At 34.3% G+C, this 24,425-nt stretch overlaps 1 protein-coding gene across 1 annotated transcript; it reads right to left on the bottom strand.

Moving 5' to 3' along the window:
- Window positions 1-973: 973 nt before the first annotated feature.
- Window positions 974-2,134, bottom strand: LOC149845463 (uncharacterized). The gene has a single exon (XM_089988035.1). It carries the CDS (start codon window positions 2,132-2,134, stop codon window positions 974-976), a length of 1,161 nt encoding a protein of 386 aa, XP_089844161.1.
- Between the last annotated feature and the right edge of the window lie 22,291 nt (window positions 2,135-24,425).

Raw genomic sequence — 24,425 nt, 5'->3', positions numbered from 1 at the left:
TAAAAGACATTGCTTTTGAAGAAGAGTCATTCTCTTCCTACAGTTGTGATTGATAATGATCAGATTTTTTTTTGCTAAAATCTTTAATAAACTGTCGATAAAAGCACGCATGCCCTAAGAAAGAATGCACTTGCCTCACCGTAGTAGGTGGGGTCAATCGTTAGATCGACTCTACCTTGACTCGGTCCACCTCAATCCCTCTCTTGGACATAATATGTCTGAGAACAATCCCCTCCTAGACCATAAAGTGGTTCTTTTCCCAACTGAGAACAAGATTTATCTTTATACAATGTTTGAGCACCATGGTCATCTTATGAAGACAATCATAAAAAGAAGAGCTATACACTGAAAAATCATCTATGAAAATCTCCATAACATCATCCACCATATCATAGAAGATTGCCATCATGCATCGTTGAAATGTAGACGAGGCATTGCAGAGCCCAAATGGCATACACCTGAAAACAAAGGTGCCATAGGGACATGTGAATGTCGTCTTCTCCTGGTCATCAGGTTGCATTGCTACTTGATTGTATCCTTAATAATTATCCAGGAAACAGAAGTAGCTATGTCTAACAAGTTTCTCAAGGATTTGGTCAATTAATGGTAATGGGAAGTGGTCCTTCTGCATTGTTATATTCAACTTCCTATATTCTATGTAGACTTGCCACCCTATCGTAGTCCTCAAAGGAATACTCTCCCTCTTCTTATTTTCAACTAATGTGAGTCTAGACTTCTTAGGGGCCACTTAAACTGGACTTATCCACTGACTATCCGAGATGAGGTAAATTATCCCTACATCTAGTCACTTGACCACTTCTTTCTTGACAACTTCCTTCATGTTGGGATTCAGTCTCCTCTATATGTCTTTCACAGGCTTAAATCCTTTTTCATAATAGATTTTGTGCATGCAAAAGGAAGGATCTATCCCTCTGAGATCTACCACCGCCCAACCTATCGCTGCCTTATGCTCTTATAAAACCTCAATCAATCTGGTCTTTTGATCCTTTGTGAGGTTTGCAAAGATGATCATAGGCAACGTGTGGTTGTCCCCTAGATATGCATACTTGAGTGAAGCCAGTAAGGGATTCAATTCAAGCTTTGGGGGACATTCTATTGAAGACTTGGCTGATGTCTCAGCTAAACCGGGGAGAGGCTCGAATCCTTCTCTCCAAGGAAGGGTAATGGAAACTACTGATGACACATTTAAGTTCTCCCTATCTAGGTTATTTCCTACTATACAATAAGCTTCTAGTGGATCACTAATTAACAATAAGTCAGAGTCTTCTTTCATCAAATCCTGAACAATATCTACATGGAAGCAGGCCTCATCTCCAGTGGGTCCCATAGCAGCATTGAAGACATTCAATCTTACTTTCCTGTTGCCAAATGAAACATTCATCGCTCCAGTACGACAATTGATATATTTATTGGTCATTGCCAAGAATGGCCGACCCAAAATGACTGGAGTCTGGTGCTGGCTATCTATGCCTTCCATATCCAAGATAATGAAGTCAGCTGGAAAATAGAACTCATCTACCTTGACTAGCACGTCTTGAAGGATTCCTCTTGGAACCTTGATAGAACGATTTGTCAACTGTAGGGTTATAGGAGTCAGCTTCATCTCTCCTAATCCAAACAAATCATAGAAATGCCCTGACAAGAGATTAACACTTTCCCTAAGATCTAACAATGCTCGCTCAATCTGAATATTTCCTATGATACATAAGATAATAGGAGCATCAGAGTCCTTGAGTTTAGGTAGAGTTTGGTGTTGAAGCACCGAACTTACCTGCTCTGTCAAAAGGACCCTAGTAGGAACCTTGCATCCTGATTTGCGCTTCTGCGTGCACAATTTCTTCAGAAACTTGGCGTAGGCAGGTACTTGCTGAATAGCATCAAACAGAGGGAGGTTGATTTGCACTTGCTTGAAAATTTTGAGCATCCTTTGTATCTTAACCCCTTGCTTGCTAATACCTCCTGAGGCCTCTAGAGGTCTAGGATAGGATGGTTTCAGAACATACACTGGGGAATCCTCTTCCTTCTTAGGAGACTCACCTCTATCCTTGTCTTTATCAAGGGTAGACGACCGAGCAAAAGTAAAAGGCATAGTCTTGTCGAGCTCATTTGTCATCTGTCTCAGAACTGACTAGTACTCTTGTCCACTCTTAAGGGCCATAACTACCTTAGCCTACTGCTGGTGAGGATCTGTTATACACAAGCTAGAAGACATATGATCTTTTCCCTTGGGGTTCACTACAGGTTGGCTCGGTAAACTACCCTCATTCCTCCTAGCCAATGCCTCTGCTAACTATCACATTTGTGTCACTAATTTGGTTATGGACTGCATGTGAGAGTTTAACACTTTGTTGCACTTTTCAAAGGCAATTTGGTCGGAGGTTTTTACCTTCTGAAATATCTAAAAAAGTCTCTGCTCAAAGGACAACTACTGGGTGGTCTCCTGCAGAGTTACTATGGGAAACATAGAAGAGGGTTGGGGATAACTTGTCCTCTAATAGGTCTGAGTGAAAGCATTAGGCCTAACCTACTGCGTTGGAGGGATAGAGACTAAAGCTTGTGGATTTTTGTACTAGAAATTAGGATGATTTTGCCAACCTGTATTATAAGTAGAAGAAAATGGATTGTTCACGGGTTTGGCGAACCCTTGACTAGCTTGAACTTGTTCTTAGACAAATTCAGGGTACTAAAATGCTAAAGGACACTCATCAATAACATGTGTCGAGCTACCGCATAGATCACACACCATACGAGTAGGTGATGGGTTAGCAAGAAGTTGATTCAATTTTTGAGTGAGCAAGTCCACTTTGATGTGCAGCTCAGCCGTTGTACCCACCTCAAGAGCACCACCTTTTTTCATGATCCTTTGTCTGGCCCTCAAGGCCAATGAGGTGGAGGCATGATGTAACAAATTCTGGCTTAAGGTGTCAAATAAATGTCATGCCTTATCCTCACTCTTTAACATGAAAGTACCCCCACATGAAGAGTCAATCATCTGACAATTCCGTTCAAATAGACTATCATAAAAACATTGAATCAGTTGTCATTTCGGCACTGGGTAGTAGGGACACTTCCTAAGGAGTTCTTTCATTCTCTCCCAAGTCTCATGAAATTGTTCACCATCAAATTTTGTGAAGCTCGTGATGGCTCATCTAAACTGATTAGTACGACCTATCAGAAAATACTTCTTGAGAAATTTCTTCTGTATTTGATCCCAAGACCCTATTTCTATAGTATCTAAGGACTTAAGTCAATACTTAGCCTTGTGCTTAAACGAGAACGGAAACAAGGTCAATTTTAAGGCATCATCCTCAAAATTCTGGATTTTCATAGTGGAGCATAGCTCGAAGAACTCATCTAAATGCCTATAGGAATCCTCTTGACTAAGGCCATGAAAAGAAGATAACATCTGAAGAACACTGGCCTTAATCTCGTAATGTGACACCCCTACATCAGGTCTCTTGATGCATGATACTTGGGTGTACTATGTGGGTAGAAAGTACTCCCTCAAAGGGTGTGTAGGTTTAGTAGGCTCCATTTGATCATCCATTTTGTTTTGGCCTCGAGAAGAATGAAGTAGTCTTTTAGGGTCTTCGACAAAAGGATGAAACAAAAAGCCCATAGATCTACACCCTTGCCTACACTGACATCTGTATTAGGTATGAATGCACTAACTATTCTAAATAAATAATCTTAAATACGACAATACAAAAGATCATGTACCTGTATTTACTAACTAAACAAAAAACATCAATAAAATGAGTAATGAATTAGACCTTATCTACATCATTCTCCAGCACTGACGTCAAAAATTTGGTGTGATTGTGCAAATAGTTATTTTTAAACAAGAACTGTACACCAAATAATAAATTTAAAATCAGTCCTTGCACTCGTCTAGAATGGCAAGTCGGATCGTCTCCTCAAGGAACAGGAAATAAGACATACTATTTCACTTAAAAACCTTACTTTATTAATATTTCAAAAAAGAAAAAAGAATTACATTATCTCTTCAATTACAATGCAACAAAAGAAACTACAATTAAAATGAAAGCAAATCCTAAACTAAGCTCATGACTCTCTCTCTCTCTCTTTGGGGTCAAGTAAAGAGGTAATGATAGATATCCTCCTCTCCAAAGAAGCAACCTCTAAAAGAAAATACCTGCAAAACAAAATAACATAACTATTCCTATATTAACAAGACTATTATTAAGATAACCAGGAAGCCTGCGAGACTAACAATTAAAAATTCAAACAAATTAAACTTAACTAAATTTGAGAACAACTGAAAGGAAATCAACAATAAATCTATCTAATTTAACACTACTCAAAAACAAAAACAAAAACAAAAACAAAAACAAAAACAAAAACAAAAACAAAAACAAAAACAAAAACAAAAACAAAAACAAAAACAAAAACAAAAACAAAAACAAAAACAAAAACAAAAAACAAAAACAAAGGGATTATACTAACAGTCACAACAACAAAAAAAGCTAAATAAAAACACCTCTATTTTTCTTGATGAAAATCAACACACACACATGGACCGGACCTAACTAACACTAATATATCGAATAACACAAAGCAACACCCAAAAAATAATAAAAAAAAACATAACTATTCTACTCAAATTGCAAATAAAGAAAACTTGAACTCAATAGGACCTCTCAACTTTGAACAGAAGATGGGAAAGGTCAAAATGTATCACAATCTCCTCAAATTTGGCATAGACCTAACCAATATCCTCTAGTTACGTGTCTGCCTTATCCCTGAATGAAACTCTACAAAAATTCACATGAAATAAAGCACTAAAGCGCAAAATTTACTTTACTGATTTTTATTTTAACGATAAAACAATTATAAGCTAATTAAAAACTAAGCAATTCAATCTAATTAAATACTAATCAGAATGAAAACTACTATAAAATCAATTCTAAACTAAGAAATAATCACTAACTTAATGACAAAATGTTGGAAATCAATTAAAAACACTAAAAAAAACTAAACTGCATGATATAACTATCTACCACTAACTTAAACAAGAATGATGGAACTTTTCTTAAAGGTATTTTTAAAAGATATTTTTCGATAAAAACTGTTAGTGCAAATTGTGCATCAAATTCTAAATTAACTGGTTCACACTAGTGGTGAAGTCCAGGTTGAACTCAGGAAATGAGGTTAGAACCTTGTACTCCATGCAGAACAATCTTTATTGCCTTAAATAAAAAGTAAACAAAGTGCACTAGCCTATTACAATGGTCTGAGCAGAAACAAAATTATTACAATCCAATGAATCAAACAACCTGAGGCCCTAAAAAAATGAAAAATAAAGAAAAGTAAAAATTGTAAGTCTCTGTTTGCTCGCAATCTATCTTTCGTTGTCCATACATGCACGGTCTTTGCTGTCGCGTTTCAATGAAAATTTAAAGGCCCATACCCACCTGCAAAACTCAAGACCACACAAAAACAAAACAATTAGACTATCTAATCTAGTTAAGGTTAGTTACAAGCAAATAACAATTAAATCTAAAAATCAAAATTCTAAATGTGTTTAAATCTAACAAAAAGAACAAAATTTAAAAGTAAATCTACTACACTAAGACCTAACACTAAACTAATAAACTAACAAAAACACACAAACCTAATGCAGTCGCACCTTACTAGGATCGGATTAGCAAATTGGATATGCAAAAAAATAATCAGGCAAGACTTCAGATGGCAGCAGACTAGTCGGCCACAACCTAATAGGCTGATTTGAGCAGGCCAGGTATGCTGGCTGAATCCGACTAATTGATCAGGTTGCACTACAAGTAGCCTGATCTACTTACTTTGCAGTCGGTAATAGGCTGCTCACAGATTGTTGTTAACCAGTAAATAATAAAAAGAAACGATGCTCAAGTTGAAATGACAACAGGCTGGACTGCCAATCAGATCTGTAAACAAATCTGATATGACCTGATCAGGACCAGATCATCTGGCTATCACGTTGGCGGGCTCAACCAAAATATGCAGGCAAATCTACCTGGCTTTATTAAAAACTACAAATCGAGTCTGATTTAGGCAGATTAGGTATGGGCTGCTGCTGCTCAGTTTGCAGATCAGGCATGATCTGGTCTAATAGTGCTCGGATCGGCTGGCAGTCTGCTAGCCTGTCTAGTTGGATGCATATTTGGTCACGACAACTAGCCCAAGAGTGGGTCTGCACTGGCATATCAGGTCTGGGTTTGATCTAGCTTGATCAGGGTTGGATCAGCTGACTATCACGCTAGCTAGCTTGGCCAAAATATGCGGGCAGATCTACGGGGCTTTATAAAAAATTGCAGATCGAGTCTGCACTGTTATTGGTTGATCAAATCTAAAGCAAAAATATCAGACTGGACTGATATGGTCTGATTTGAATAGGCTGACTAGATTGGGTCTGGTTTAGCCAAATTGGTTTGAGCTTCTGCATGACCTGATCTAGTTTGCTGAAGGGATCTACGCTGGTATATTTGATCAGCAGATCTGGGCTGGCCTGCAACTAGCAAGCATTCGGTTGGCCCGATCTGGTAGACTAACCAGTCAGCCAGATCTGGACAACAGATCTGAAATCGAACTCATCCCTCTTTTTTTGTACTTTTTCTATTTCAATAAGTAAAAAGAAACTAAACTATCATGTAGAAAATAATTTAACAACAAAGAAACTAACCTATGCAGCAAACCATGATAAATAAGGATTTAAAGAAAAGAGAGAGAGGAGGCTTACCTCAGGTTTGCCTCTGACGGACTGGGGAGAACAAAGCGAACTTCCCTCCTCTATCAACATGTATCAAAACACCTCCGATCCAAGAAAGAAGAAAAAAGAAAGAAGAAAAAAGAAAGAAGAAAGAAGAAAGAAGAAAGAAGAAAGAAGAAGAAGAAGATGGAGAAAGGAGGAGGGAAGAAGAAAGCGGAAAGAGAGAGAGAGAGGAGATAGGAGGGAGAGAGAGGCTAGGGGGGGTGGGGGGGGCGTGATTCTCTATGAGGGAAGACAACCCCCTCTCTTCTAAACATTATATTTATAATGCTAATTAGGGTTAGAGGGGTTGTTTAGAATTTTTTTTAAAATGTATTATAATTTTCACAAATTTCACAAAACCTCCTCTTTTAAAAAAAAAATTCTAAAAACTTATTAAAGAAAACTAAAATTTTCTAAAAACACAAGTGGGACCCAATTTGTTTCTATTTTTCTTTAATTGTGATCAAATGTGACCCTGCAGGACAATGCATAAACATCAGCTAAACATACTTTTAATACTAATTTCGCACAATATCATGCATAAAAATATCTAACAATATGAATAAACTATGCATGATCAAAGAACTCAACTAATATCAACTAAATCAGACCTAAAAACGATAATGATAACAAAATCTGATGCAAAACAACAAGATGAAAATAAATTTTACTCTAACTAAAATCAAATTAATCAATAAACAATTGAAATTAACTATGACATTGTAAAACCATAGGACACGCAAACACTGATTAACACTATTAAAGCTAATTTATCTAATTCTAGTTAGTCTAATCTCAAATAAAATTCAAAAGAAAAACTGAAAAACAACTTAATTAATAAATTGATTTAATAAACTAGCAAAGAACTACATGCATAATCTAATTAAACCTAGTATATGCCTAACTACAAGAAGTGGGTGAGAAGACTTACCTCAAGGGTTGTCCGATGAATTTTCGAAAGAAGACAACGGTCCACCTTCCTTGAAAACATGTACCCATATTTTTTTTCCTTTGTTGCATGTTGATATCCTCTTGATGCACACGTCCCGGAACCGAGTCTACGAAGGGGGAGATCGATGGACAAGAAAAGATGGTCGGCGGTTGCTAGATGGGATTCTCGGCCGCCGACAATGATGGTAATTGGCATTTTCACGCCAAATCCAATTTGAAGCTCCAAAAGATTGTACGAATAAATTTTTTTGAAAAACACAAAGATTTATAAGAGAATCACGAAGAAAAACGAAAAGAAAAAGAGAATAAAAAAAGAAAAACAATGGAGAGGAAGAAGAAAAGAGAAAGGAGAAGAAAACATGAAGATGAAGAAAGAGGAGGGCATGGCTTCCAAGGCTGCTGGATGGCTCTTAAGGTTGTTGTAGCTTTCTTTTTATATGAAAAAATCACCCTATTCCCTAAAACAACCTTTAATTGCAGCTATTTTCAAGAACCACCTTCAACTTGTTAAAATTTACAACTTACCTCTAGGCACCATCTTTGAGGGTCATTCAGTCTTTTCTTACGTTGGATTATCAAGGTTCTCCCAATGAAGATTCACTTTGCAAATACTAAAACTCGATGAGATAGAAAATTATCTATAACGGCCTTCAATTTTCTCATAGATCATAAATACCATATCAATAACCTTAATTTAAAAGGAGTCTTTTCAAAAAATAAGAGAAAACACTGCAAAAATATCACTAAGTAGAAAATACACCAAATCAAATTTATCAAGATATTAGCAGTATCATTTTGCAAGTTCAATCAAAAATCAGTTTTACTATTTTTTGTTTTATTTAAATGCAAATACTAAAACTTTCTGAGACAAAATTATCCATAACGGCCTTCACTTTTCTCATAGATCATAAATATCATATCAACAACTTTAATTTAAAAGGAGCTTTTTCAAAAAATAAGACAAAACAGTGCAAAAATATCACTAAGTAGAAAATATATGGTGTACCCCTTGTAAGAAATGATTTTAGAAATAAATTTTTATGATGAAAACACGCGAAAATCAGCCATCAAATAATAAGAACCGAACTTCTACAATAGTGGTGAGTACGGGTCGAATCCACAGAGAACGAGATAGATATCCACAATCCAAATCCAAATAGGTCACTTTATTAACACTTGCATATAACTACGCAAATTGTTTTCACTATCTAAATAAAGATCCAATACAATCACCCGATAGTAACAAAATCAATAATAACGAAAACAAAATTATGAACAATGTTGCATGGGCACTTCTCCACGTCAAAGGGCAATTTCATCTTTTTAAAATGCACCAAGAACTTCAATTCTTTTCAGTAGATATGCCTTTAGACATGCAGCTGTGATTATGAAACCTATAAAACTCAAATGAAATATTAGAAAACAACATGAACTAAGAATAATCCAAATTTACCAATATAGCTATTTTTAAAGACCAACAATCATAAATTAATCTATTACTCTATTAAAAGCAATCCTAATACGAAAAAAAATTCAACAATTAAACTAAGCTAATCTACCACAAAATTACTAAATTTGTACTTAATCTACGTACACTGCAGCACCAACAAAAAAATTTTGCAGAAATGAAATGATCTATTGAAATTACTATTCTACCCTTAGTATATTGCAGAATTGATTCCAAGACAGATTTTAGTAATTTGGGAGTTTAAGGGCCAAAATGAAGTTCAAATTTGATGAAAATTGATTTGTTAGAATCCTGACACGTGAGAGAAGAAGTCCCTTTTTACATAACCCAAAAATTCATCTGAAATCTTCAGATATCAGCATTCCAAGATCACGCTAATTCCGGACTTTGATCAATCCCTAAAATTCGATTTCCTGACCGACCAATTTTGGAAAAATGCCTAAAAACCTGACCAAATCAACTCCAAATGAAATAAAATTTGGTATGCACTCAAAGGACACATGGATGAGAAGAATAGAATAAGTTTGGGCTCAAAACTCAGAAACATTTCACATAAAATAACGAGTGTGAATTGCTTAAAATTTCAGGTTAAAAATTGGTTCTCCAATTCAAAAAAACTATCAATTCAAACTATAAATTACTCTAGATTAATTTAAAAAAAAACTATAAAATGCCAATCCAAGATCTATGCTAAACTAAAGAGAATAAAGAAAGTACTTAATCTAAATAGGAAATTAAGAGAATGAACTAGATGATGTGCTAAATTACCAAATGATAACAATATAAAGGCACCACTCTAATCTATGCAATAATTAACAATAAACATATGAATATAGACCCTAACTTGATGCTTGTCCTTGGACAAACCTAACGTTAATTCAACACTAACTACCTTGTTGGATAATGAATCTAAGCAAAAGCAATTTACTTCTAATCTAAACAATGACAATAAAACTAATTTAAAGCTAACTATAAACGAGGTTAAAAACTAGAGCACTATTTGCCTAAGTCGTCTCCTTATGTGAGACCTACACACAAAAAATACTAATAAAAAGAAAAGATAATTTGAATAATTATCATGAATGCAAATATTATTTCCTAAAAAAATGCTCTATGCAAATTAAGTCACACATATGCTATATTATCCTAATTAAAATGAAACAAATAAAAGAGAATTAACTAATATTTGACTTATCTCTAACTAAGTGGGGCCCATGACAACTCGTCCTTAGAGATATGATTTTATAGAAAACACGCCAACCCTTGGGGCCCACACAGTTGGCTAGATCCTAAAATTAAGGAAAAAAATTATTTCCTAAAGCCTATATGGTTACAAATGAGGAAGGTAATTTAATTTGAAATCGCCTTTTTCAAATCACAAAGAAGAAAATCTTCTCTAGGCTGGCGTCTCCAAAAGAAACACCACCTCTTTCCTACTTTGGCTCCACCAAAATAGCAATTAAGCAAAATTTCTAAAATACCCTAGCTCAATTTCTAAATACCTAGAATACCCTCATAAAAGTTGACTTCCATAATCTATACTATGCATAAAAAACATTACTTAACTTAGATAAACTATATACTATCAAAATTAAGCTAATGAATGATAAAAAAAAATGAAGAGCTCATGAAATGCAATGTACATTCTAACTTTGACTAATATATAAAATGAAATATAATATTTTTATTGTTTAGATTAGAAGTAAATTGCTATAACATATAGGCATTACTATAACACCCAACCTTATTTACTCATTTCTTGATAGCTACACCCATTGGGGAACAGTTGGGATTTGAACCGAACCCTGGTGGAAAATAGTACAACTCTATTGTCAAGTTATTACACCCCATCCACCAATGAATATGTGTGGTAATGATTTTTTTTTCTCCTCTTGAAAAAAGTGCAGAATCTCCCGAAAGTATCATCAAAATATTGATCTTGATTGCCCAACAACTCACCCTGCAAGAACACCTTTTTGTTCCCCAGTCATTGCCAATGATGCCAATGAAATTTCTTACCTCATGCCTCATCAAATAATTAACCAAAAACCCGCTAAAAAAAGAAATCAAATCAACAAAACAAAGGCAGCTGCTAAATTTGCATCAGTATTGATGGGATCAGCACTACATGCAACATCAACTTTAAGACCATTTCTTTCACATTGACAAGTCAAGATCAAGGAAAACCATTGGTGAACAGATAGCTACTTGAGGGCCAAACGTCAAAGAAAAGTACCTGAATAACGAGTTCCAAAACACCAGGAAATCGAATTCCAACGTTACGTTGAACATACTATAAAACAAGAAATGGCCTTCTTTTAAGTTTGAGATTTGACTATATAACCAACTATTTGCCTGTATATTTACAGTCTGATACAACAATGATTACAAATGCATGGTGGTTGTTTTTGACAATATAGATCTTGCAGAAGCATCTTTTTTCTGCCTCAGGATCAAAGTTTGCACAAGCCACACCAGCCAAAAGATTTTCTTCACCTAGTTTTTCAGAAAAATGATAATCTCATCAAGACTTGGAGAAATTAGACAGATAAATAACCATAAGAAGACATGTAAACTCATGAAACAGATAGTTTATCATTCTATTTTATATATGGAGTGAAATAAAGCATAAAACCAAATATTGGTCAGATCTCACGAATGGACACTTTACCCCTTTCCCTTTGTATTATTTTCACTACTTCAAACCACAGAAGACCTAATACAGACTATACAGGTATCTGATCTTACCTTTTGATCCTTGCAAATTTCCGCATCATTAAGTCCAGAATTCTTTAGAAGTACTTCCTTATAATCTAATGTTCAATGTGAGATAAATAAGCATATTTATTTTTATCCATAAAATTGAATTTTTGTTCTACATATCCAACTTTTTCCAATGAAAGCAGAGCTCCCTTCTGATGCCATTCTCATACAAAACATCCATATTCAGATTATCCTCTTTGTACCAAAAATTAAACCATTCATGTTAAACAGTAACATTACACTACTCTATCTATGTCAGACTCTTGATCACACAATCCATCTTTCTGGTACAGAAAGAAAACTAGAATAGGAAAAAAAAACTATACTTTAGTGCCAACTCACTTCAATGTAAGACCTTCATCCTCAGCTTTTTGGCATCAATAACAAAGAAATGTTTGGAAAGGAAAGGAGAAGGAACAACTTTTACAAGTAATTGATCACCTACATTCATAACAGTAATTTTTTTAACTAATCATTATCACATCATACCTGTTCCAATAAGATATACATCAATTTATTTCATTTCTCATCACTTCTCATTCCAAAGATTGAAATTTAACTTTGCTCTTCCAATTCTTCCATTTGGAAGGGTTAATAAATCCAGTATTGAGGCAACCCTATTAACTCAAACGAGTTGCCATGTTTTAAAACTATGCCTAAGAGTATAAATTTATGTTTCTATTGACTCAAACGAGTTGCCAATTTTAAAATTATGCCTAAGAGTATAAAGTTATGTTTACGGATCTTCTAACCCCAACTACATCTTATAACTATTGAAGAAGCAAACACCAATAGAAGATATTGCCACAATGAATTCTTCTTGTGAAGATTTTCTGACTATCAACAGTGACTGAATTGATGAATCAACCAACCTTGTATATGAAGTTGTTGCTACAGGGAATAATTGACAAGAGTCACAGTAAATATTACGCATTTGTGCCCAGAAATACTCATCATACGATATACTAAGCATTTATGCCAAGAAGTACGTGAGTAAAAGCAGGAAAATGCCTATTTCCACGTACCTCACAAAGATTAAGGCCATATTTGGTTTAAGTGGCCATGATGCACCTTGAAATAATTCAGTGAGAAATATAAAAGCCACCATGTGGCTAGTGATTTTATATTGTAAAAGAAGGAAAAAGTTCGAAATTATCACCTGATGTACATAGATGACCATAGCACTCAAACCTCACCACCCTTTGCCAGAAACACTTTCTAACCCAAACGTCATAGAATTGTCCCCAATAACAAAGGATATTTTGTCAATTTGCACATATTTCCGATTCCAACCTTGAGCCTAAACATGTCAACAGGAAACATATTGATAGCTTATGTCAATGTAGGGAAATTAACAACCAACTGGTGAGTTGTATGAGAAATACAGAAACCTCTTTGTAGGGCAAGGTGTAATCCATTCACTCCTGTGAGCAAGATGAATCCTTAATGTTAAAAGAGTATAGTACATGCTTATTTTAGTGACTGCAGTAAAGTACAAAATGTACTACGGTATAAAAATTTATGAACATGTACATTACATTCTTTATCTACAAGAAAAGGAAACATAAATAACTCTGAATAATGTATGTCTATGAACAAGATATACCAAAGTTCTCACTAATACCATATGTTAATACTGGATGAATGGTGCTAGCACCTCAGTCGGTATGGATAAAGTTACAAGAAAATTTGTTAATTTGCTCGTGAAGAAGTGCCCAGTGAGCAACTGATGGTCGTTGCCATGACATGAATTTTGATTCGTATAACTCCAATGATACTGCAGCTCAATGAGATACATTATACCCAGCTTTTCCTATCAATAAAAACTACATGACATTAATGATGTTTATTTTCCTTTTTGCAATTTCCCTAAACCGATCAAACAATATTGGATAGCATATACCCTAATCATTTAGCCCACAGTTCTCAACTGCATATGATTAATGTTTCTAAAAATAAAACTTGTCAGCAAAATAATATGAATGCACACACAGGAGCACACGAAGATTTAAAAACACGAGAAAAATGGCAAAGGAGATTATATGCCCCCCCCCCTCGGAAGACGCAGGTGCGTATTTTGGGGTCCGAATGAGCACCACGTACATAAGCACGTGGGGCTCGTATCCCTATGTGTGTCGGCATCACTTAGCGTCGGAGTCCGGTGCAGTTGCAAAGACTTAAGTACCCTTTTCCCCCATGAGACGATGGTTCAAGAAAAGGACAAAAATGTCCTCCATCTAGAAAAGTAAAACACCAGTTTGAGAAAAGGACAAAATGTCCTTCATCCAGAAAAGGGTGAATGATGTTAACTCTTCAAAGTCCAAACATTCCATTTTTGCCCTAAGCAGTAAACATTTGCACCATCTACTGTAACAGGAGCTCTCTCTGACGATGCACCCTTTGCCATCATATGCTGCTACCGGGGCACCCTTTACCATCGTGTACTATCGTCGAAGCACCCTTTGCCATTGTCTGCTACCACCGAAGCAACCTTTGTCATCGTCTGCACAGTGGGAGCATCATTGCCACCATCGGCTGCATCTACCTTCTCGGTGTTTCTCCTCCACTGTCAGATTACCAAAAATCATATCATTTGGTGAGTTTCATGTAAGATTTCGTTATGTAAATAAATTGATTTGTAAATCTAAATGTTAAATCTTACAACTGGTTGTACTATTCATGCTAAATAATACTTATTTTCATATTGAAACAAATCAATTTAGACCTATCCACCTCCTGAGCATCAAAAAATAGTTAGCATGATTTGTTCTTATGAAGGTCAAACATTACAACGATATTTACTTATGAAGGCTAAATTTCTACAAAGATTTGTACGTTGGAATGCAGCAATGATTTATACATTTAATACATTAGTGATTTATACGTTCGATGCAGTAACAATTTATACGTTTGAAGCAGTAGTGATATGTATTTATGATTTATAAAGTTACCACAATTTGTACTTAAGTTTGCTAAATCGTACAATAAAGATTGAGAATGATAAAAATAGGGACAAAGCATTGAAATTGTATAATGCAGAGCATTATCCATCAGATATTGACGTTGAAAAGCAAAGGAAGAAGGATGAGGAAGAACTAAAGATAAAGAAGAAGAAGAAAAAGGATGACGAAGAGAAGAAAAAGCAAAGGAAGGAGGAGGAGAATGAAAAGCAAAGAAAGAAAAGGCAAATGAAGGAGGAGGAGAAGAGGGAAAGACAAAGAAAGAAGGAGGAGGAGAATGAAAAGCAAAGGAAGAAAAGGCAAATGAAGGAGGAGGAGAGAGAAAGGCAAAGGATGAATAAGAATAACGAGAATAAGGAAGAAAAGGAAAGGCAGAAGGAGAAGGAGGAAGAAAAAAAAAGGAAAATGATGAAGATGAAAGATGAAAGGCAAAAGAAGAAGCGTTAGGATGAGGAAGAGAAGGAAAAACAAATTAAGGAGATGGAGAAGGAGGACGAGGAAGAGAAGAAAAGACAAAGAAAGGAGGAGGACGAGAAAGAGAATGAAAGGAAAATGAAGGAGAAAGAGGATGAGGAAGAAAAGGAAAGGCAAAGGAAGGAGAAGGAGGACGATGAAGATAAGGAAAGAGAAAAAAAGGAGGAGGAGGAAGAGAAGGAAAGGGAAAGAAAAAAGCAAGAGTAGGAAGAGAGGGAAAGGGAGAAAGAAGTAGAAAAGCAGAGGAGGGAGGCGAAGGAGAGAAGGAAAGAAGTAGAAAAGCAGAGGGAGGCGGCGAAGCAAATGATGGAGCAACAAGAAAGGCAGAGGATGAAGGGAGGGGATGAAGAGGAGAAAAGTGTGACCAAGGTACGCAAATCGCTCCTATCTGTCACAATTTATTGTGATAGATATTATTATGTATAGTGATTACTGTGATAGCGATTACTATGTATAGTGATTAATTTGATAGTGATTACTATGTATAGCGATTACTATGACCTATGTATAGCGATTATTGTGACCTATGTATAGCGATTACAATAATAGAGATTAGTACGTATAGCGATTACATAATGATTTACTATGATAGGTATTATTATGTATAGCGATTACTGTGATAGCAATTACCAAGTATAGCGATTATTATGATAGCAATTACTATGTATAGTGATTACTATGACCTATGTATAGCGATTAGTACGTATAGCAATTACTTTTGATATTGATTATTGTGTATATGATTGCAATGATTATTATATATAGCGATTACCGTGTACAATGATGTCTAAAAGTATAAATGGGACTAGTTTTAATTTGATACGAATAATATATTATTTTGTATTACAGGGGGATCAAAAGAGAAGTATAGCACTAGGTGAAAAGCTTAGAGGGCGGTGTCAGTGATCTATAGTTCTGTCATGGTATGGACAACTGAGTGAATATCAGAAGGATCGATTACGAAATATGCACTTCGACAGCCTTCTGGACCAGCATTATGTTGAAACATGTTGGAACATCATGACCCACCTGGTCAATAAGTGGAATCATAAGACAAACACATTCCAGTTTGATTATTTTGAGATCACCATGACCCTAGAAGATATGGCACAAATTATGGGTCTTAAGTGTCATAAAATTGCTAACCTAGCACGACATTCAAACTATAACGCAAGGGACAAGTGCACAACCCTTTTAGGAATGTCGATGGAGGACTGAGTTCAATGTATTTCTGGTGGAAGCAATTTCATATCGATGAACATTTCTTCTTTTCATAATAAATGAGAAGGCCGGTCTGCTACATCAGCATTTGAAAAAACTGACCAAGAGTTGTACGGCTTCCTTCTTTATTTTTTTGGACTTACTTTATTTTTGGATTTATCTAGTTTGAGGTTAAGTTACCTATGGTTGCAGTTCTTAGAAGACTTAGATGAAGTTGACAACTATCATGGGGTGTTGTTATGCTCGCACACTTATACATTCAACTTTATCGTGCGAGTAAGGGTACAAAAATCGTCTGAGGGTTTTGGCCATTTGTCCAGGTAATTGTTTATTACATATTTAGTAGTTGTAGACTAAGATCGTTGAAGGTTATAGTCTTACTAATATATTATTTTTGTATGCCTGGCCGTGGGAGCATATTGTCGCCTTGCATCTTTAGTGTGGCCCTGTGATTTGTGGTTTTCCCAAGATCGGTTGGTGGGCTATAATAAATGTCAAGGAGGATAATGCTAAGTTCATTTTAGATGGTCTATAATTAAATGAGGTAAATGGTTTAAAATCGTTTATAATCGTTTCAGCATTTATCATTCATTAGTATAAATCGTTGAAATGTTTAGCATTCTTAAGTAATCATCGTTGCAGGATTTTGTCTTCGTTAGTACAAATCATTATCGCATTAGCATTTAACATTCATTAGTATAAATTGTTCTAATGTTTAACATTCTAAAGTAATGATCGTTTCAGGATTTTGTATTCCTTAGTACAAATTGTTATCGCTTTAGCATTTAACATTCATTGGTAAATCTATGAAATGTTTAGTATTCTTAAGTAATCATCGTTGTAGGATTTTGTCTTCGTTAGTACACATCATTATTTCATTAGCATTTAACATTCATTAGTATAAATCATTCTAATGTTTAACATTCTTAAGTAATGATTGTTGCAGGATTTTGTATTCCTTAATACAAATCACTATCGCTTTAGCATTTAACTTTCATTAGTGTAAATTGTTATAATCTTTAACATTGTTAAGTAATGATCGTTGCAAGATTTAGTCTTCGTTAGTACAAAGCATTATCATTTTAGCATTTAGCGTTCATAATTGTAAATCATTGTAATATGTAGCATTCATTAGTGTAAATCATTTTAATACAAAGCACCTATTAGTAACAATCATCGTAATATATTTAGCACTCATTATTATAAATCATTTTAATATTTAGCATTCATTAGCATGAATAATTATGTCTATACCTAAATCATAATCTTCAATGTACAGGTTGTGTGGATACCATATAGAGATGGAGAGAACGAGGACCAAGAAGTTGTTGCTGAGGCTGCGAGACTGTCTGGCTGCGATGTTTGGCTGTTTAGCAAATATGAAGTCAAGTTACAGCATGGTAGTTGAGTTCTCCTACAAGCTGGCTTGGGACAGTCTGTCCCAAAGTAGCCTGTGGAAGTGAGAAGGAAGATGAACAGTGGTGGGTCATGAACATGAATTGGCATGAACGCTTTCGAAAATAATTGGATAGTTGGAACAAAGAAGGTGTTTGTGCCATAGCATATAATTATAAAGAACGACAATATGACCCCAACTATTTCAAAAAATATTGGAAACCCATGCGTCAAAATCTGGACATTGAGAACCCATGTATTCCTTCTGTCCTCCAATATGTCGTCTCCCAGCATAGAAAAAATGTTCATCGTGTCTTTACGGCTACAACAATGATTCCCTTAGTTGTAGTACACGGTGAGGAGCGAACACAACTCACAAAAAAGAAGATAGTCTCCGCCACAGGGTTAGAGATGTTGAAGAGGGAGAATAAGGAGTTACAGAAGCAGGTGCAGAATTTAGGGAGACAAATGCGGTTACTATATGGTACACGGGTATAGATGATTACCCGTGGTTTTAATAAGATCGAGGGAACCAAGAGGCCACCGAGAAAAGAGAGTCCACTAAGGAAAAGAAAGAAACAATTTGTATGTCATAGTTCATCTGAATCGTCAAGTGCCACTGAATAAACATAATGTGATTTTTGTAATCCGATAATTATTTGTTGTAATTCTATAATTCTTTGTTGTAATTCTATAATTCTCTTTTGTAATGTGACATTCTATAAATCTATAATTTTTTGTTTTAATAAGTGTAACATACAAGCGCCACTGAACAAATCATAGCCTTTATAAAAAAAATTTGAAGAAGCATTTACCATTGTGTAATGCAGAAATTATGATTTGCTTTTACGAGTTATCTTCCTATTGCGATTTACATAATGATTGATAAAAGGCTGAAACGATTTATACGTATAAAGGCAATGTGCTATCGCGATTTGCTTGATACTGATTGGCTTGCAACCACTTATAATTCTTTGTTGTAACGTAATATTCAATAATTATATAGTTTTTTCTATAAGAGATCGCGATTTATTTTTTATAGAAGAAGTGTTCTGTCACGATTTGTACAACCATGGACATAAAGTGGAAATAATTTGTCCTATCATGATTTGCATTTACGAGCTTTATCTATGTGAACGATATGTCCTATCGCAATTTACACAATGACTGATTCATAAAAGGCGAAAAGGAAAAACAATAAACAAATTGACACGATGTTTAGACTTAGTAAAGTATAAATCGAGGTAACTTCAACAATACATCATGATTAATGGTTTGGCTTAGATACAATACATGACCGTCATCATCAAAGAAAACAAATATCATCATCAGCACCCCCCACGTCCAATTAGTGATGTGCTTCGAATGCAATCCAGGTGTGCATGAAATCCAGCTTGCTAGTGCAGAAAGCTTCGATGCAGAGTTGGCGAAGCTACAAAAGGTATGAATCCCAATAGGAAGAGAAGATGGAGCTCGCACGACTGTAGCATATTTATCATGAAGTATATCAAAGATTAGGCAGATATTTTTCTCACTGCGAAAGATGGTTTGTGAACGATGGAGGGTCAGACAGTAAGAATAGGTCAAATAGATGGTCATCAGCATCACCCTCTGTCTATCATTGTCTATCATGCAGAATATTTGTGCTTGCTCTGGTATACAAGGAAAAAGAAGAAGGAAGATTAAGGTGAAGAAGAAAAAAGAAGAAGAAGTTGTGTTGCCGCAGAAAAGAGAAATAGATGTTAAATAGATTAGGGTTTTAGACCTGGACAACGGGTCGGGTAGGGTTTTACATAGAATAAGGTTTTACATAGATCTATATTAGGGTTTTACATATAATAGGGTTTTATGCACGTGTCTAAGCATCGACATGATGTTTAGACTAGGTAAAGTACAAATCGAGGTAACTTCATAAATATAAATTGATTTACAACTTGATACCGATTTAAGTAACAGTTGCAAATCGGTTTCACTATTTCATTCACAATATTTTAATAGCAGTTGCAAACCGATATGAGTAAATCATGATATTACATATCGATATCGTTCACAAAGACATATCGTTGTTGCAGTAACTTCATAAATACAAATCGATGTCCCAATAATTATTTATTGTAATTTTATAATTCTTTGTTATAATTCTATAATTCTTTTTTGTAACGTGGCAATCTATAAGTGTATATATCATATTTTAATAAGTGTAATACACAATTGTTGTTTAACAAATCGTTGTAATGTTCGGCCTTTATAAATAAAAGTCGAAAAAGCGTTTAACATTATGTATTGTAGAAATTATGATTTGCTTTTACGAGTTATCTTCTTATCACGATTTACACAAACATTGATAAAAGGTGGAAACAATTTGTACGTATAAAGGCTATGTGCTATCACAATTGCTTGATACTGATTGGCTTGCAACCAGTTATAAAATTTTTTTGTAACATAACAGCCTATAATTATATAATTCTTTCGATAATAGATCGTGATTCATTTTTTATAGAGGAGGTGTCCTATCACGATTTGTACAGCCACGAATATAAAGCAAAAAAGATTTATCCTATCACAATTTGCTTTTACGCGCTTTGTCTATGTGAATGATATATCCTATCACGATTTACACAATGACTGATTCATAAAAAGCATAAAGGAAAAACAATAATCAAATTGACATGATGTTTAGACTTAGTAAAGTACAAATCGAAGTAACTTCAATGATACAAATCGAGATAACTTCATAAATGCAAATCGATTTCGTTCAAAAAGATAAACAAGGACATCGTTGTCATGATAAATTCATAACTACAAATCGATGTGATTTACAACCACATTTATTACAAAAAATATGAGTATTTAGTTACAGTACATTATGACCAATGGTTTGACTTAGATACAATACATGACCAATGGTTTGGCTTATGTAAATTAACATTTGGACAAATTTGGAGATCTAATTGGATTCAAATAAGTAAATAAGGCTTTTGGATCTACTTGAGACTTAAATGGATCTCATGAAGGTAAAATGAATTTGTTTGGATCTGAGTTCAATTCGAGACCCAAATAGATACTAATTAATTTGTTTGGATTCACTTATGATCTAATTGAATCTTTTTAGTGTATTGTGAATTTCACTATAATATAATAAGTTTTAGATCTATCTAAATTCCAAATGGATCTTACTTAAATAAATAGAATTTGGGTTCATTTGATACCCAAATAAATTTAATTAAAATATATATATGTAAATGATTATCTCTCTCTCTATATATAATAGTTTAGATTGGGTTTGGATTTGATAAGAGCTAAATGGGTCTCACAACCAACCAAATCCAATCACTCTCCCACCTAAATTGGATCCTACTAAGAAAATAAGATATCGAATCACGATTTATAAAATTACTGATTCATAAAAGGCAGAAAAGAAAAACAATAAACAAATCAACACGATGTTTAGACTTAGTAAAGTACAAATCGATTTGGTTCACAAAGACAAACAAAGACATATCGTTGCTTGATACTGATTAGCTTGCAACCAATTATAATTCTTTTTTTGTAAAAGGCAATTGAAACAATGTTTTTTAATTAATATGCAATGTAATTTATTTGCGCATAAATTTTGAAAACAAGCGGTATGTGAAACGATGTTTCCTTTATAAATGAATGACACATCGCACAAGTTCAGACTGACATTTCTTTTATAAACGACATGATTGTGGGTCAAGCATATAACATGCTTCATCGCAAAGGGGGTATCAATGGTGAGGAAGGAGATAACGACAGCTACACGGCGAGCGACTATGAATTTGGTATATATTTTCTAAATCTCGTGACGAGTTTCTTCAAAATTTGTATCTTTTATGTTGTATATTTCATTTATTTTGTGTACTGTAGAAAGGAATTGCAATATAATGTGACAGATCGTTTATTGAATATTCTGCTAATGTCAATAGAACATCCACAAAAAAAGATGCCCAAAAACTCAGTAAAGAGCTCCAAGATAACATCAACCGGCTGTGAGATGAATTGGAAGAAGGAAACACTATCAATAATTTTGTACGTATGAAACCACTATCAGTTATATATTTATGTACGCCATGAGTATGTATGTTAACACGTGCATATTTGTTTCAAACAAACTATATATGATTTCGTCATGTATATTTAAAGCAATGCAACAATCAATACTAGACGCATCGTCGCCCCTTATTTCATGGTATATCGATTCTCTTATATGTTTATTTTCTTTTTTGATTTACTCTTGTTGCTTTGTGTTTTAACCTTACTATTATCACTGTTTCGTTCAATAGAGTTTTGTCTGCCTACTGCCATACGCCATTGGATTTCAAGATGGACTACAATGTTGGGGTAACGATGATCACTACATAGACTTTTGGTCAAGTGAAAAGGTATGTGAAGAAACATGTTGTCCAAGGTTTATAAGGCATAACAGTCCTAACATGATTTGTATTATCGATTTGTAAGATATTATATCGATTTAAGACATTGTTTTGATTCTTAATATTGATTTGTATGCCGATTTTAAGCTATCAATATGAATTTCCATATCAATTTGTAAGATATTTTATTATCGATTTGCAGATATTGATTCCTACATTATGACAATCTTCTGACCATTGGGTCTTATACGTGTGATGAATTTACGAAAAAAACAACTATGGTGCTATAACTTATTGGACTTTCAAACTGGTATACAACGTGACATTATGCATTTGGTAAGTTTCTATCTATAAGTGTAACATATCTTGTACGGTGGCCTGAAATTTACTTGCTTCTGCATTAACCACAAGAGGGATTCATCAAAGACGTCTTGAGTGTCGACATTGGCAAGTAGAGGTTTCACTACGCACATAATACTCCTTTACAAAATAATGGCGTCGATTGTGGCGTATTTGTAATGAAGTATATTTAAGCAATATATTATGGACAAAAACCTGTTTTCGACGTTGTATGCTCTACACATAAACATGTTTTATTATCCTATATTATTGGGGACTGAATTTATATATTGGTGTCACATTACCTTTTTTTTACAGGATAATATACTTGGATTCCACACAGAACTATGCAAAAAATTAACAGAGTTTCTAATTGTGAAAGAGAAAAAAACTCAGCCGATAAGAATACCTAGAAAGCAACGAACGGCATGACCCCCCATGAGTAATATGATATACAGAGATTTCTAATAGATTTTGTAGACTGTGTATACAAATTTTATATACAAATTTTGTAAGACTGTATATACAAATTTTGTAAATCTCTCTAAGTTGAAAAAAAAATCAATTTTACTAAACACGTCAATAAGTTGGACGGTTATTTGTAGCAAAGGCAAATCATTGTCTTCGACATAGACGTCAGTGTGTAAATTGCTATAGGACACAATCTGGTATAACGATTTAAGTACAGTATATGTACAATGATTTATCTTATCGCGATTTATACAATAACTGATAAAAGTCAAAAAAAAGAAAGAAAAAATAAATTGACACGATGTTTATTGGTAAACTATAAATCTAGGTAACTTGATAAATACAAATCGACTTACAACCAAAATTCTTTAAGTTTCATAATATCACAATATTTATCCTATCGTGATTTGCATTTACGAGTTTTGTCTATGTGATGATACGTCCTATCATGATTTACACAAATAAGGCCCGACATTTAGACTTAGTAAAGTATGAATCATGGTAACTTCATAAATACAAATCGATTTTGTTATCATCGCAAAATTTTTACTTTTGCAAGTCAAACTGACCTTTGAAAAAGTTTTTGAAAATAACTCGCCTCCGTTTTAAAATGCAGGATAATTCTGAAGAATGGAACTCGCGTGTCAGTACAAGGTTCAACCGTTCCTGGCGCCTTTACCAGGGGTAATCAAACAAATGATCAATTGTATGCTTAACTTTGCTCAACTTGTCTAAATCATGTTCTATTTCCTAAATGCACAAAGAATCAGGCATGTGCTATGAATTTTCTGAAAATGCATATTTGAAAACATGATGTTTGCTTCAAGATTTGAAATACTTGGAAATTTTTGTAAAAGGTAACAATTGGAAAATCGTGAACCATGGTAAGAGAATAATTCTGAGGAAAATGAAAATTGATTTCTGAGGAATTTAGAGGTTTTGTGAAAATTGATTTCTGAGAAAACCCCAATAACTTTAGAAAATTTGATTTCTCTGAATTAGAACTTGGGAATTGAAAATGTAACTTGAAAAATCAGGATTTTAAATTTGGGAAATGCTTGAAATATCATTGGAAAATCAATGTGTTGAGAAAATCAATTTCTGAATAATACTTAGAAATTTTGAGAAAATCGATTTCTTTGAATTGAAATTGGAATTTGTAAATGAATGAAATGAATGAATATGGATTTGAAAGACTTGATTTTGAGGAATTGAGA

The sequence above is a fragment of the Nuphar pumila genome, chromosome 2 (assembly GCF_984573655.1).
Source record: "Nuphar pumila chromosome 2, dmNupPumi1.hap1.1, whole genome shotgun sequence".
NCBI classification, from domain to species: Eukaryota; Viridiplantae; Streptophyta; class Magnoliopsida; order Nymphaeales; family Nymphaeaceae; genus Nuphar; species Nuphar pumila.
Note: the sequence above shows the minus strand (reverse complement) of the source record. Positions and strands in the feature narration are given on the sequence as shown.